Raw genomic sequence first — 13,923 nt, forward strand, 5'->3', positions numbered from 1 at the left:
CTTTGCTGTTTTATTTTAGAGTTTGAATTAAACTACTAATCATCTTACCCCATCAAAAAGTACCACATCCCACCTATGACTGTAAATTTGCTTCATTGCCACATTTAGGTCCAGGAAACAAAGATCTGTCACAAGTGAAAAGAGAACTTGAGTGCAGCTGAACTGATCACTTGCAAAGATTTTGATTAAAGATTTCAATCCAAATCCTCCACATTTTCCTAAATAATATCAGTGATTAAAAAATCTGGGGTAAAATAATGCAGAGAATGTCCAGAGTAAATGCAAGCAAAACATCTGATTACATTTCAGACATTGCAGGTACAAAAACAGTCCGACCCCATGTCTAATCTGACTCATAATTAAAGAATTAATGCAGCTCGGATTTCTGTTTTTGACTGGCAGATGATCAGTCATGAATCCCTGCAGAGGTAGCCTACAGTACATGCACTGTTATCATAATATGTGAAAGTGAAATATCCGTTTAAAGGGATCATCAGTGTGCATATTGAAAATAAACCTTCTTTCCCCTGCGTCTCTTCCTTCCACTGTCAGTTACCACACTGTGTGCTAAATGGCTGACAGTCCTGTAATCCACAGCAGTGGCAGCCTATAATCCTAACCGATCAAAGGTTGAGATTACCAAACATGTGGGAGGGGCAGAGCTGCAGATAGGAGGACGGTAGGAGAGGGTGAGCTCAGACATGACAGTAGAGATGCAAGCTGAGCAGGGATTGGTGCACACAAATAGCCAGCCAATCATAGCAGAGACAGGGAAAATAACAAGGGGAGAGCTGGTGAAAGAGGGAAGAGCAATGAAAAAGCGAGAAAGAGGGTGAAATCACAGCAGCACAGAGGAGAGACCAAAACAAGGAGGAGAGGAAGGATGAGCGGAGGAGAGAGCGCTGATCACTGAGGTCTCCAGAGAGGAGAGGAAGGAGATGAGCAGGGAGAGGGGGGTGAGCAGCCAGTACTGAGAACATCTATCAGCTCAGGCAGCCATGCTCTGAGCCCTGGAGCAGCAGGGCTACGCAGACACTGCACAGGCCCAACATCAGGCCCAGCTCAGCCCTCCGTCCCAGCCACAAACACCAAGGCAGGGATAAAAGAAGATTCTCCTCACATCAGCTGTGGATAAGAGCCATGAGGACCGCCAGGAAGGGCAGCGTGGAGATGCCTGCATTTATGCGGCAGCTGGTGAAAGAGACAGAGAAGAGGGTCAGCTCTTTCTTCAAAGGGGGCCGTGGAGGAGCAGCAGAGGGGGAGCAACCAGGGGATGGAGAGAAGGAGGAGGTCATCCCCAGCCCCTACCTGGACCGGCCGGTCTTGGACAAGCTAACAGAGGAGGGATGCGCTCGCTGGGGCCTCACCTATGCCCTGGGAAGCATGCAGGGCTGGAGGGCCAACATGGAGGACTTCCACAACTGCGTGCCACAGCTGGGTGGAGAGCTGGCTGACTGGAGCTTCTTTGCTGTGTTCGATGGTCATGCAGGCAGCACGGTGGCACAATACTGCTCCCAGCACCTTCTAGGTCAGGTGCTGGCCACAGGTGAATGATTTGCAACTGAAAATGGATGAGTGAATATAACACATTGAATCAGTGGTGTGGAGTGTTGTTATCTTTTTTATAATTGTAATGATGCTTAGCTATGTTTAAGATATTCTGACCTTGAAACTGTTTTTTCCTGGAGAAAGGCTAGATGTGTTTTCCCTGTTATCATTTCTCATTCTGCAAATATCTATAATATTCTTTGTAGTGACGCATTTTTATGGGGTCCTGATCTCAGAAAACACAATGTATTCCAGCATTGTATCTGTTTATGCACACAGGTGGGTTAGGACCAGAGGATGACCCTGAAAGGGTTAAAGGAGCCATCATCGAGGGTTTCCTGCAAACAGACAAGCACCTGCACTCTGTAGCACGTCGAGAGGGCTGGGAGAGGGGTGGTACCACTGTGGTGTCCACTCTCATCTCACCATATTACATCTACTTTGCCAACTGTGGTGACTCGAGGGCCATGCTGTGCCGGTCTGGCCAAGTCTGCTTCTCCACTGAGGACCACAAACCTTACAGCCCTCTGGAAAAAGAGCGTATTGAGAGCGCAGGAGGCTCTGTGTCCATCCAACGCATCAATGGCTCCCTGGCAGTGTCCCGTGCTCTGGGGGACTTCAGCTATAAGGGAGCAGAGAACCGGACGCCCACCCAGCAGATGGTGTCACCAGAGCCAGAGGTGTGTGTGGTGGAGCGCTCACCAGCAGATGAGTTCCTGGTGCTGGCCTGCGATGGAGTGTGGGACACCATCAGCAACGAAGACCTGTGCGCCTTCATCCACAATAGGCTGCGTGTCTGCACTGACCTAAGAGATGTCTGCACCCAAGTCATTGACCTCTGTCTCTATAAGGTCAGAGCCTGCTACTTAAAATCAGTGTACATGTTATCTTACCCCCCCTTTAATGCATTTCTGCATTTTTCAGTAGTTTAACTGACAAATCCTTTTAACTGATTAGAAACACAAAACACAATTTCTATGTAAAACTGTGTTACATCATTTTTAATGGGCTGTGGATTTTACGTAATAACATAATCCCCTAAACTGTGACTGTGTTGGGTTGGTTTGGCTCAATCTGAAAGGGGAAAGAAAAGAGGCATAAAAAGAGCTCAGCTTTATGAGGGTGACGCAGAGAAAATTTCTATTTGATGAAGTACACACACCAAATCAGTCACGATCGGTCTTTGATATGACTTTCGCTGAGGCTTTCCAAAACTAACTCCAGTCACACCTTTTCTTATATCTAACTTTTCTATCCAACAGGTTTGATTAGAGAAGTGGAACATAAAGAACATTTTATGGGTAATAAGTATAAACTAAGGATGTGAGGTTCCACAGGGTAATGTGCTGGATCCTCTTATTTTTCTCATGTTTACAGTGTAAGTAGTCTGAAGACTTGCTAGTCTTGTTATTTATTTCTACATACTGTACACAAATTACTTGTTCATTAGTAAAGGTTTACAGTGTACTTGGTGAAAATCTATGTAATATCATGGTCGGCACTATGATAAAACTGAGAAAATCCACTGGTTTAAGTTTACGTTGGTGAAATCCTCACAAATCAACACTTAAAAAGCAAACAGTTGGGTTTTTTTTTACTCATCCAGCAACAAAGCAACAATGGTAACACTGGCTGTGTTTTTTAGCCACCCAAAGGATATCAGTCCTACAATATTCATTGTCCTTTTAACTCTGTTTTGCTCTCCACCAACCCCTGAGAAAAACATCTGGCTCTGTAGCCAGCTGGTTTTCTTATAAGCTTACTTCTAGCTAACTGTCAGTAATTTGGTGCTGGGCAGGTAGCGTCTTAAAATACTAACACTAATGAGAGCAGTGACTATGAACCAGAAAAGTGAAGTTGCATTTTTAACAACAATGAGCAGAATGACACTAGAATGCTCTGTATACACAGGCCTGGGGAGTACATGAACAGGATACATGGCTTTACATAATTAGCTGGCCAATACAGTATATGCGCCACAGAGTCCTGACAACAGCTCCACAGATTTTCCATAGCTTTAAAATAAAAATCTAAAATTTATATTGTCTATCATGGCAAAACTACAATGTAATACAAGTGTCAAAAAAATCCATTTGGGATTGGTAACAAATGATATCTATTCCATTCAAGTTACAGAAAAAAAGATACATTTTACAGATGCATTTAATAAAAATGGGGATTATTGACATACTACCTTGCACATGCGCACACATTACAACATTTAATGAGTCTCACACACCACCACTGGTGTCCTGAAATTACAGCTAAATGTTGCCAGTTTATTTTAATGGCCTCGAACATAAAGGAAATAAATGATTTCACTAGATTTAAATTTCACTTTTATCTTGTATTTAGAGCAAAAAAGGGGAATGACATCTCAATACAGTGCAGGTTTTGCCTTTCCAGCTGTGAAAATGCTTTCATCATCCAAGGACTCGGCATTTAATTCAAAGAAACATTCATATTTGGTATTCAGGTAATCCAAAGGTAACTGAAAGTAATCAAGTTACATTACTTGAATATTGTGATACTTGGATTAGGTTACTGACTACATTTTTTACAGGCAATTAGCAATGTATCAGAATACATTTTTAAAGAAGCCCTCCCAACCCTTTGTATTTCTGTGAGTGAGGTTAACTCAAGGGCTGAAAGTGAACCAGTAAATAGCATCTTGGGCTGTGATAGCACACATTCAGACTGTAGAAGCAGCTCTGACTTCTGCTAGTACTTTGGTTCAGGCTCATTTACACCGTGGCTGCTGTTCATTGTACTGTATAATAGTGTGACAGACCACCTTAAAATAGACTGCAGAGGTGTCAGAACAGGTTAGTTGGGATTATTCTGGTTTCCTATGAGGGTTATTTTCAGCCACTCTCAGTCTGAGAGTTTCAGACCATTGAACCTTGATATTCAATAACTTAGAATTGCTCATCATACCATCCTTGCACATAAAGAATAATTTCAGAACAATGAGGGGGAATAATTATTCCTCTACAGCCAGCTCCACTCATATTATAGCGGCTAGATTTTAAGCGTGTTTAGTAAAAGACATATTTCACTGTACAGTAATTGCTGTAGCTATAGAAAAAGTAGATTGGCTTGTCAAGAAGACAACATTTTCAGCAGAAGTTATTTGATTTGTTAAATTGTACCCATAATTAATTGATGCATATCTTCTACTTTAGTATGTAAAAAACAATTTCCCTCAATAATCTCATCCCCTGTTAAAAACCAAGGTTCACAGAACCTCAAGGCATCTCTGCCGCACGCTATTTGGCCGTCATGTCAATCATGTCATCTCTGTTATATAACAAGGCTTTAGCTTGGGTTTGCACAATGACCTCAAAATGTCACAGCATCTTCCACACTCCATTTACATTTTACCGCTCCACCGCATCTGTGAGGTGACTTTGAGGTGAAAATGATCTATCTCTAAAACTGTTCACCCAGGATGTAATAACGTTTCATATGTTGACATTTGTAAGGTCAGCCATCGTCACTCACCTCTGCTTCGCTCCACAGGGTAGCTTGGACAACATCAGCATCATCCTGCTGTGCTTCCCTGGAGCCCCCCAGCTGTCAGCTGAGGCATTACACCAGGAGGCTGAACTGGAGGACCTGCTGGAGTCCAAAGTAGCAGGTTTGTGGGTAGTAATAATAATTGACAGGGGACTCTGTAGGCTATGTACTGACTTAGTAGGCACTTGGAGAGGTTGTTTTTGTCATGGTTTAACCTCCTTACACTTTTCTGATTTCCTGAAGGTTATGGTTTTCAGTTGAAGTACACTGAGATGAAACTATTTTGTACTTATCCTGGTGTATGAGGACAGACAGCCTTGTGGGGACTGAATGCCTCCAACAATGTATTCTAATGCCTCTTTTTTAGAAGTTAGGGTTAAGTTCCAATTATAAGGTTATGACAATCTATATTTTTTGTTGTCAACAAATTCTGTGAAAGATCAAAATCAACAATGAATTGATCAATCTGACAATAACAAATGTTCTCCATGTAGCCAGGGCCTAATATAGGTTATTCCTCTCTGTCATATAAGCTCTATTGTTGCCCATAAACAGATCAGTAAGCAAAATATTGCACTGAGTGAGAGGTGCCTTCATTACCATGTACATGGGCACTGTTATTTTGAGTCAGTCCCACACAGGCCTTTATTATATGGTGCTGATGTGGCAAATACTCATGTGTATAACTCCGTAGCTGAAATAGTCCCCAACAAATGTACTATTTACATCTGTTTGAGTACCATTTCCTAAAATCTACAATGCCCAGCTGTTTTGGCAGATTACTTAGCCTTTTTTAAAAATGCACTGTGGGTTTTGGTCTTTTCATGTGTGACAGATTTTCTGACAATATTAACAGTGCAGCCTTAAATATAATAAATAAATATAAATAAAATAATAAACTTGCCAAATGCGCTTATATGTAATTTTTTGTTTTGTTTTGTTCTGTTTTGTTTTAATTTTGGACAGAGATTTACAGTGAGCTGTGTGCCAGAGGGGAGGAACCTGACCTGCTGTCTGTCCTCACAGTCCTCGCATCCACTGCCATCCCTGGATTACCACCAGGTGGAGGCATACAGAGCAAGTAAGAAACACAAAATCTGTGTTAGTGTATGTGTATGTAGCCTATACTGAAAATTTACACCATGTTACTTCTCTGTGTTGCAGGAGGAACTGCATTATTTCTGCTTACTATCAACAAAGAGAGACACACAAGCCCACTCTACCAAATGTGAGTACATACTACACATTTGTCTCATTCTAACCATTAGAAGACATGTTATTTCCTTCACTGTGCACAATATATTCACCATTATTTTCTCTATTATCTGTGTGTCCAGGGCATGGGAGGGTCCTGAGGACCCTGACTTGATTTTGTCTCTAAGGATCCATGGAGGGACTGTAATTAATGTCAATATTAAAACTGTTTTCTTCATGTGTGCACTTTGACAAAAAGGGAGATGATGAACAGACAGTGTTGTTTGTTTACATCATACTTAGCAAGCAGCATCTTGTTAAAACAAATACAATGCAAAAATAGCTCTAATAAAGCCTGATACATTTTATATTTATACAAGAAGGACATTTTGTAAAACTTACTCAGAGATACTGATCCAGCAACAAACCTCTGCCTCATATTCAGTGAACAGAAGATACAGATGATAATTTCAAATGACAGTCTGTAAAACTGAATAACAACCAGCTGTGAAATTGTACATTTTCATTGGATAAAATAAGGAACATGAGTATATATGTAGAGTTGTATTTTAAAGATGTTTTAAGAACAGATATAATAAAATAATAGTTTTTAATCATTTCAGTTTGCCTTTCCTCACCAGGAAGGAAAATGTGTTAGTGCTAGCCAAAAGCTAGCATGCTGCTAGCATATGCCCTTTAATTTCAATGGGGAGTGCTAACAGTGCTAGCGGTTGGGCAGCTGATGGGAATGCACAAATTTAGCTTTTTCCCTCGTGGTCGAACGTGACGGGCAAATAAATAAACGCTAATTAAAAGTTTGACTCTACTAATTAAATCTCAACACATACACACACTTAGTTAAGAAAAAATACATTTCACACATAAACTGTAAACTCTTTTTGAAGAGATGCTTACTTCTACATTATTATTATTATTATTATCATCATTATTATTATTGTTATTGGCCAAATACCCTAAAATCTTTATTTACTGACCAATTCAAATAGATTTTACAAGAATAAGTTCTACTTAACATATATATTATAATAATAATAACCATTTTTCTAAACACTTTCTTCAGTACAGGGATGTGAAATGTCTTTTTTCCTATAAGTTTGATGATATGTACAGTGCTGCCTTATTTATCTTTTATATAGATGATAAAACAAACAGCATCAGAAAGGGTCAGTTTCAGGATGGGTCATTTTACCTGCATCATATAATGCATTGTTATATTATTTCAGTGAGTAATTTCCTGTGTATAGAGATTATGTTATGAGTCATGATTGTTTTAAACCTAAATAAAAAGTATTTAATTGATGGCTTGCTGTATTTTTTTACCCACAATAACTCAGAACTATTTTCGTCATTGTGTTGAAATTAGTCAGAGCGAAGACAATTCATCAAGTGTGACCTCTAGAGAAAAATAGATGATGTTGTCTCTTAGGAGGAAGCTTTTCTCCTCACACTCATCATCCCAAGCACTGATGAAAACCTTTGGATGATACGCAATGACACAGAATGGATTAAAATGGGTTGTCTTGCATAGTAAAGGATCTCCTCCAGCTAGCTGAGGAGAGCCTGAATCTTGCTCTCCGCTCTGTTAATGTGATCTTGCAAATATCTGTACAGCACTTACTGACATAAGGATGTCCTCTACAGGCCCGTTTGATTAGATGTGCTCTGTTGAAAACCCTGGATCTCAGCGCTCTTCCGTGATTACTATGAATTTCAATGACATGCATTGATGAAACAAGATGGGCGACTAGCAATCAACAAATTAAAATGTCTCTTTCTTGGTGCTCGTGGGCTCCTGGAGGACGTTTGAGAAGCTCTGTTTAAATACAAATCACAAATGCTAGTTTTCCAAGAGGAGACTGTAGATATTGTGTTTATGTCTGCATGTTCACTTACACTGACTACCACCTCACATACCGTATTTATTGAGGAGCTCAGGGGACATGTGCAGCACTCTTAAATCAGCAGTCCCCTCTAAGTGGTCCTTCACTGCTTCTTTCATCTGATTGCTTTTGAATGAGCCAATCACTTCAGGACATCAGACCCCTCTTCACAGTGATGTTGAGTTCTTTAAATTTTATTCTTCTTTTTGCTCTCTTTCCCAACACAAAACAAAATGTAATCAATTATTTGATGTGCAGAATCCACGCTGGAGGTCTGCTATTATCTGCATAGACTTCCACTGAAATAGCTCAGAGAGGTGCTGAACAGATGCTAATTAGAGGGAAATTATTCTATTCTTAGAATTTGGTTTTGTCATACTGAAAGGATAAATTATTGACTTGTTCTAAATCACTTGGTATTGAAATAGGCTGGACTAGGGCTCCAATATAGAGAGCCACAAGCAATGTACACAAAGAGACATCTCAGTGATGCTACCTATCAACACTGGTTTCCTGTAGGCGATTATTCATAATGGCCAAGGCCCCAACACCACCAGAGAATCCATTCTGATGGCTGTAGCTCTGCCGTGGGCCCTGATGAGCTGTTTCACTCAGTTGCTTCTGCAGCAGTGCCAGAGACACCTTATTGGACACCATGAATTCATTGACAGAGATCATCTCTCCTGACAGACGACGGCCCACATAAACTCCATCAGCCACTGCACCTGCATCCGTCTCACTGTCACAAACTGTCTCCACCGAGCCATCCCTGTAGCGGTGTTTTCCCGCAGGGCAGTGGGATGAGATGGGCTGCACAGTGTTGCGTTTTGAGCGTTTTTGTCTGAGGTGTGCAGGCGGACGCAGGCGGTTGGGATGTTTTTTCTTGAGGCAGGGGCAGCAGAGCCACTGACAGCCAGGTCTACAGCAGGAGCAGGGCTGATGGCGCCCCGAACAGACCAGCTTACCCACAATCCAAGTGAGAGTTTGCTTGATGATAATAGAAATGACATTGAAGAGTGAGTAGATACAGCACACTCCCATTAAGATGAAAAGGCAGTTCCCAAGCCGGTAGGCCTCCTGAGATTCATACTGCTGTCTCTGACTGCTCACCAGGTCCCCGAAGCCGATGGTGCTGAAGGCCACAAAACAGAAGTAGAGGGAATCCACGTAGCTCCAGTTCTCCATGGAGCTGTACAGAGTGGATGCACTGCATGCAATCACAACCGATGCCACTCCCAAGATCAGCATCACGTAATAGACTGATGGTTTCCAGCCTTCCAAGCTGTCCTCCTCACCAGACGACTCCTCCCTGCTTGACACCACCCCGACTCCAGCACACCTTAGCCGACGCTCATGACACCAGCGCATGGTGTAAGCCAACATTGTGATGATCCTCTCAAGGAAGAGGTTAAAGAAGAGGATAGTGGCAGCGCAACCAATGAGACCATAAAAGATTAAGAATATTTTTCCAGCTATGGTTGCTGGTGTGGTCATGCCAAAGCCTGGAGAAGAGACACAAAACAGAAAAGGTTAAAAGGTCAAGGTGGGTAAACAGTACAATTTTGGAGTCAGTATCACATAAGGATAGTGTAAGAACTTCTGGATAAACATCACAGAAAAAAAAAAGCTTTAAGTCTTACCAATAGTGGAGACCACCGTGCCCACAAAGTAGAAAGCTCCAGAAAAGTCCCAGCGGGGCCTCAGCGCATCCACTCTGATCCCGGCTCCGTTTGCCTCCTCGTACTGCCGCAGCAGAGTGTGCAGGGCACCCAAGTTGACCCTGTATCTCTGGGTGAAGTTGTCCAGCTGTTGTTTCCAGAGGCGACGGGCACGCACCTCAAAGGGGTATTCCAGGGCTGAGAAGATGGCTGCCCCGCACAACAAGTAGAGCAGGATGAGCCCAGCCAGCAGGCAGAAACGGGCATTGTCTTCATTCATGGGCGCCCTGGGGCAGCAACAGCCACCAGCAGTCCTCCTCTGAGCCATGAGCACAGCAGCAGCACAGATACACCACTGCACATGCACCGCCTCCACCGGTGCTGTCAGGTCAGACTCACAGCATCACCCACCACACAACATGCATGCACTGGCTATACAGAGCGCTCTTGGTTTCAACACACAACAATACATTGGCTCTCAAATTGCACATGCATGGAGGAAGTTACTGTGCTGCTTTAGTTGTTTAGGAGGAAAATATGCATCTGAAGAGAATGTAGCCTGTAAGAAAACAATAAAAGACATATATTAGTAGTAATTACAGAGTAAATATTTTAAAACCATTTTATTTTGCCAACTTTATTTCTTTCTTTTATCAATATAGAATTGTTTCAATTACAAAACTCTGACTGAAAACATGCTGCAATTTGATTACATCAGTATAAGAAAACACTAAATTCATGACAAACATTCAGGTCTGTAGCAGTTTATATGTAACCCACTCAAAGATTAATTATTTAAAGTTTGAGGTAGCAAAAAACAAAAACAAAACGACATAGTACCTGGTCTCGTTGACAGCAGTGTCCGCTCCCTGAGCGCTGCCAGTCTGCAATGACCAGCGAGAGGAAGCCTCTTGAGTTTTTTTTGTGCAAACTGAGAGGCTGTCTGATGTTTCATCTGTCACACACTGACATCATCATCCCCTGCCCACCCCCTCCTTCTTTGAGCAAACCCTGATTGGTGGAGCACTATTCCTCTTTTCCAAGCCTTTATTACACCTCAGTTTAACATAAAGAGCTACAGGTGACAAAAGGTTTGCCTGATATAATTGGTCCTTTAATCACTCAGCTGTATCGATTCAGCTTGGACCAAGGAGTTTCAAGTCCTGATTGAAGTAAAGCATCAACCTTGATTCTCCTCTGCCTCCGAAACTAATGTCTTGCAATGGCCTAAATATTACAGAAATGTCACGTCTCACCAGTTCAGCAGGATAAATCTGTGCAGGAGATAAAAGCAGAGATTGCCCCTTTACCAGCACCACTACAGAGGTACCCTTGTGCAAGGCACTCAAACTCTACTCTTGCTCGGTAGCCTGCACATCAGACTGTGGTTGTGCTGTGCAGCTTCTCGCTCCTCTCAGAGGGCTTTTTGTTGTTGCTGCAGACTGTGTGGGAGGATTTGTTGAGCATGACTTTCAGTTTCTCTGTCTGTTCATCCCTTTAATCTCGTCTGGTGCTGCAGGTAAGGGCAGGGGTTCCCTCTGCCTACCGTCTGATGGCTGAATGACAGAAGCAGGCAGGTGTGGAAGACAGAGAGCACATCTGCCTTCATCTCACCAGTCAGTCAGCCCTGCATCAGGTGTTGAACTTTAGAGTTTGATTAATGTTCGGGTCTGTTCAGGTTTGCAGCACTGCATGTCTGTTGTATATTTTAGTATGTGAGTAAGTACATTAGTAAGTACTGATATCTGGAACAGGAATACTGTACAGTGTATTTAACTATAACAAATAAACAACTCCAAACATGGCACTGGCACAAAGTTATTAATGTATTTCCCTTTCAAGCACTCTCAACCAATCTTAATATGCAATCAATTAAAATATAATCTTTATTCTTTACTTACTCAAGTCAATCTGCAATTTGTCAAACTGGTTGTTTTGTTTTGTCTGATCAGTTGTATGAAGGTGAAAATGACAATCTACAATCTTGATGTTTTCAATGATCCAAAACAGTAAAAAAAAACATCAAATGCCATCAACCTTCATGTCTCAGAGGAGGACAAAAACAGTCATTCATAATTAAGGAGAGTTCATTCAAATTTTAAAAAGTCCATGTCATATTGACAGTTTATAGTAGCATAAACTCTCACTGGTCTTTAAATAGACAAAAGAAGAAATATTGTGTTGTAATATTACTCATCAGTTTGCTGATACACATTACAATGCATCAGATAATGTTTATCTAAAATTGCAGAATTTGGATCTTAAAGGGGCAGTTCACTCCAAAATCAAAAATGCATATTTTTTTTACCTGTAGTGCTATTTATAAATCAAAATTGTTTCGGTGTGAGTTGCTGAGAGATTTCTGCCTTCTCTCCAATATAATGGAACTAGATGTCACTCAGCTTGTGGTGCTCAAAGTGCCAAAAAAATACATTTGAAAAAAATCAACAGCATTGTCTCTTTCCAGAAATCATGACCCGGTTACTGTAGATAATCCACAGACCTTGTTGTGAACAGTTTCATGTAGGAACTATTTTCTTTCTACCAAACTACACCCACTAACCATATCACTGAGCATAATGAAGTGTGCATCTGCTCATGGACAAGAGATTCATGCTTGTGACAGCACGAGATGTAAACATAAACAGCGTCCTCCTCAGATGGGCTGTAATGTTAGCTAGCTCAATGGTGCTAGGTGAGCTAGCAATAGATGCATGCTTCCTTCTGTGCTATGAAAAGGTTGCTATCTGTGATTTAGTAGAGAGAAAATTGTTCCTACAATTTGCAATTAGCAATTTTGTTCCATTATATCTGAGATATGGCAGATATATCTTCGGCCACTATCTCCAACATTCAGCAACTCACACCAAAACAATGTAGATAAGAGGTAAACAATGAAAACAGCCTGTCTGCAGCCGCTAGCTGCCCTGTGAGGCTGCACTTAAGCACAACTGTGCTTTTAGCTAAATGCTAATGACACAATGCTACCAGTTTGATGTTTAGCAGATATAACGTTTACCATTTACACCATATTAGTTTAGCATGCTAACATTTGGTAATTTGCATTAAGCACAAAGCGCAGCTGAGGATGGTGGCAATGGTAAATGGACCGGCACTTGTATAGTGCCTTTATAGTTTTTCAACCACTCAAAGCACTTTTTATACTATGAGCCACATTCACCCATTCACACACACATTCATATGGTAGCCCAGGCTACCATACAAGGTGCCACCTGCTACTCAGTTTTTAACACACACTCACGCTCTAATGGAACAGCCACCGGGAGCAAATTGGGTTTCAGTATCTTGCTGAAACAGGCATTTGAAGGTATTAAAGCCTTTGGAAACACAGCTTGAAATAGTAAAAATGCATATATTATATCAAAGTCGAGTGTCTCATTAATCATCCACAAAAGTCTGAGTGAAAATAACCATTCATAACTATTAGAAAACCTGGTTTAAAAACAGCTCATTTTGCTGTTTAGACCACTTGCCAGGACAGAGTGGGCGTGGCAGATAACGCTCTGATTGACAGCTCCCTCGTTTTGATTGACATCTCCCTGGCTCAGCAATGGCTGCCACAAATTTAATCCAGCCGTACATGTTTGAGCCCTCTGATGATTCAGAGGACGAAGCAGAAGCCCTGCCAGCTGAAAATGATTCCTTTCAGGTGGTCACTGAATGGTAAGTTTCAAAATGTTTGCCTTTCTTCATTGAGATACGTTTTCATTAAAAAAATAAATCTGCTCCGTTTTTCTGATAATAGCCTTTTTCATTCAAACACATCCAGTCTTAATAGATTAAATATGTCTTTACTCTGACACACACACCGACCCTCAAAGCAGGAGAGACCGGTGCCAGCCGGCCGTCTCTCTGGCGTTGTGTAGAAGTATTTGCCCGCCTCAAATAATGTTCCCCTCCAGCTAAAATTGTGTTGTTTACTGCAGCATCACCTCCGCGATTGGGGATATGTTTATGCGTAGTAAAGCTAACTGCTTGGGGTTGGGGTTAGGGGTGAGGAAGGGTGCACATTACGTCCTCTCCCCGCGAGCCGACACCGGCACCAGGCCTGGGGGGCAAGCCCGGCCGCTCACAAGCCGCCT

The 13,923-nt window shown here is 41.8% G+C and overlaps 2 protein-coding genes across 2 annotated transcripts; one reads left to right on the forward strand and one right to left on the reverse strand.

Annotated features, from left to right (window-relative positions):
- The first annotated feature begins 771 nt into the window (after positions 1-771).
- ppm1nb (protein phosphatase, Mg2+/Mn2+ dependent, 1Nb (putative)) lies at positions 772-7,581 on the forward strand. The gene is made up of 6 exons (XM_050041340.1): positions 772-1,546; positions 1,828-2,399; positions 5,071-5,188; positions 6,034-6,148; positions 6,232-6,295; positions 6,405-7,581. Exons 1-6 carry the CDS (start codon positions 1,141-1,143, stop codon positions 6,420-6,422), a joined length of 1,293 nt encoding a protein of 430 aa, XP_049897297.1. The 5' UTR covers positions 772-1,140; the 3' UTR covers positions 6,423-7,581.
- Positions 7,582-8,641: 1,060 nt separating this feature from the next.
- kcnk12l (potassium channel, subfamily K, member 12 like) lies at positions 8,642-10,222 on the reverse strand. Its single transcript, XM_050040757.1, has 2 exons — positions 9,803-10,222; positions 8,642-9,664 (listed from the first exon to the last, which is right to left on the reverse strand). The coding sequence occupies exons 1-2, from the start codon at positions 10,146-10,148 to the stop codon at positions 8,655-8,657; spliced, it is 1,356 nt and encodes a 451-aa protein (XP_049896714.1). The 5' UTR covers positions 10,149-10,222; the 3' UTR covers positions 8,642-8,654.
- Positions 10,223-13,923: the final 3,701 nt, after the last annotated feature.

The sequence above is a fragment of the Epinephelus moara genome, chromosome 3 (assembly GCF_006386435.1).
Source record: "Epinephelus moara isolate mb chromosome 3, YSFRI_EMoa_1.0, whole genome shotgun sequence".
In the NCBI taxonomy this organism is placed as follows: domain Eukaryota; kingdom Metazoa; phylum Chordata; class Actinopteri; order Perciformes; family Serranidae; genus Epinephelus; species Epinephelus moara.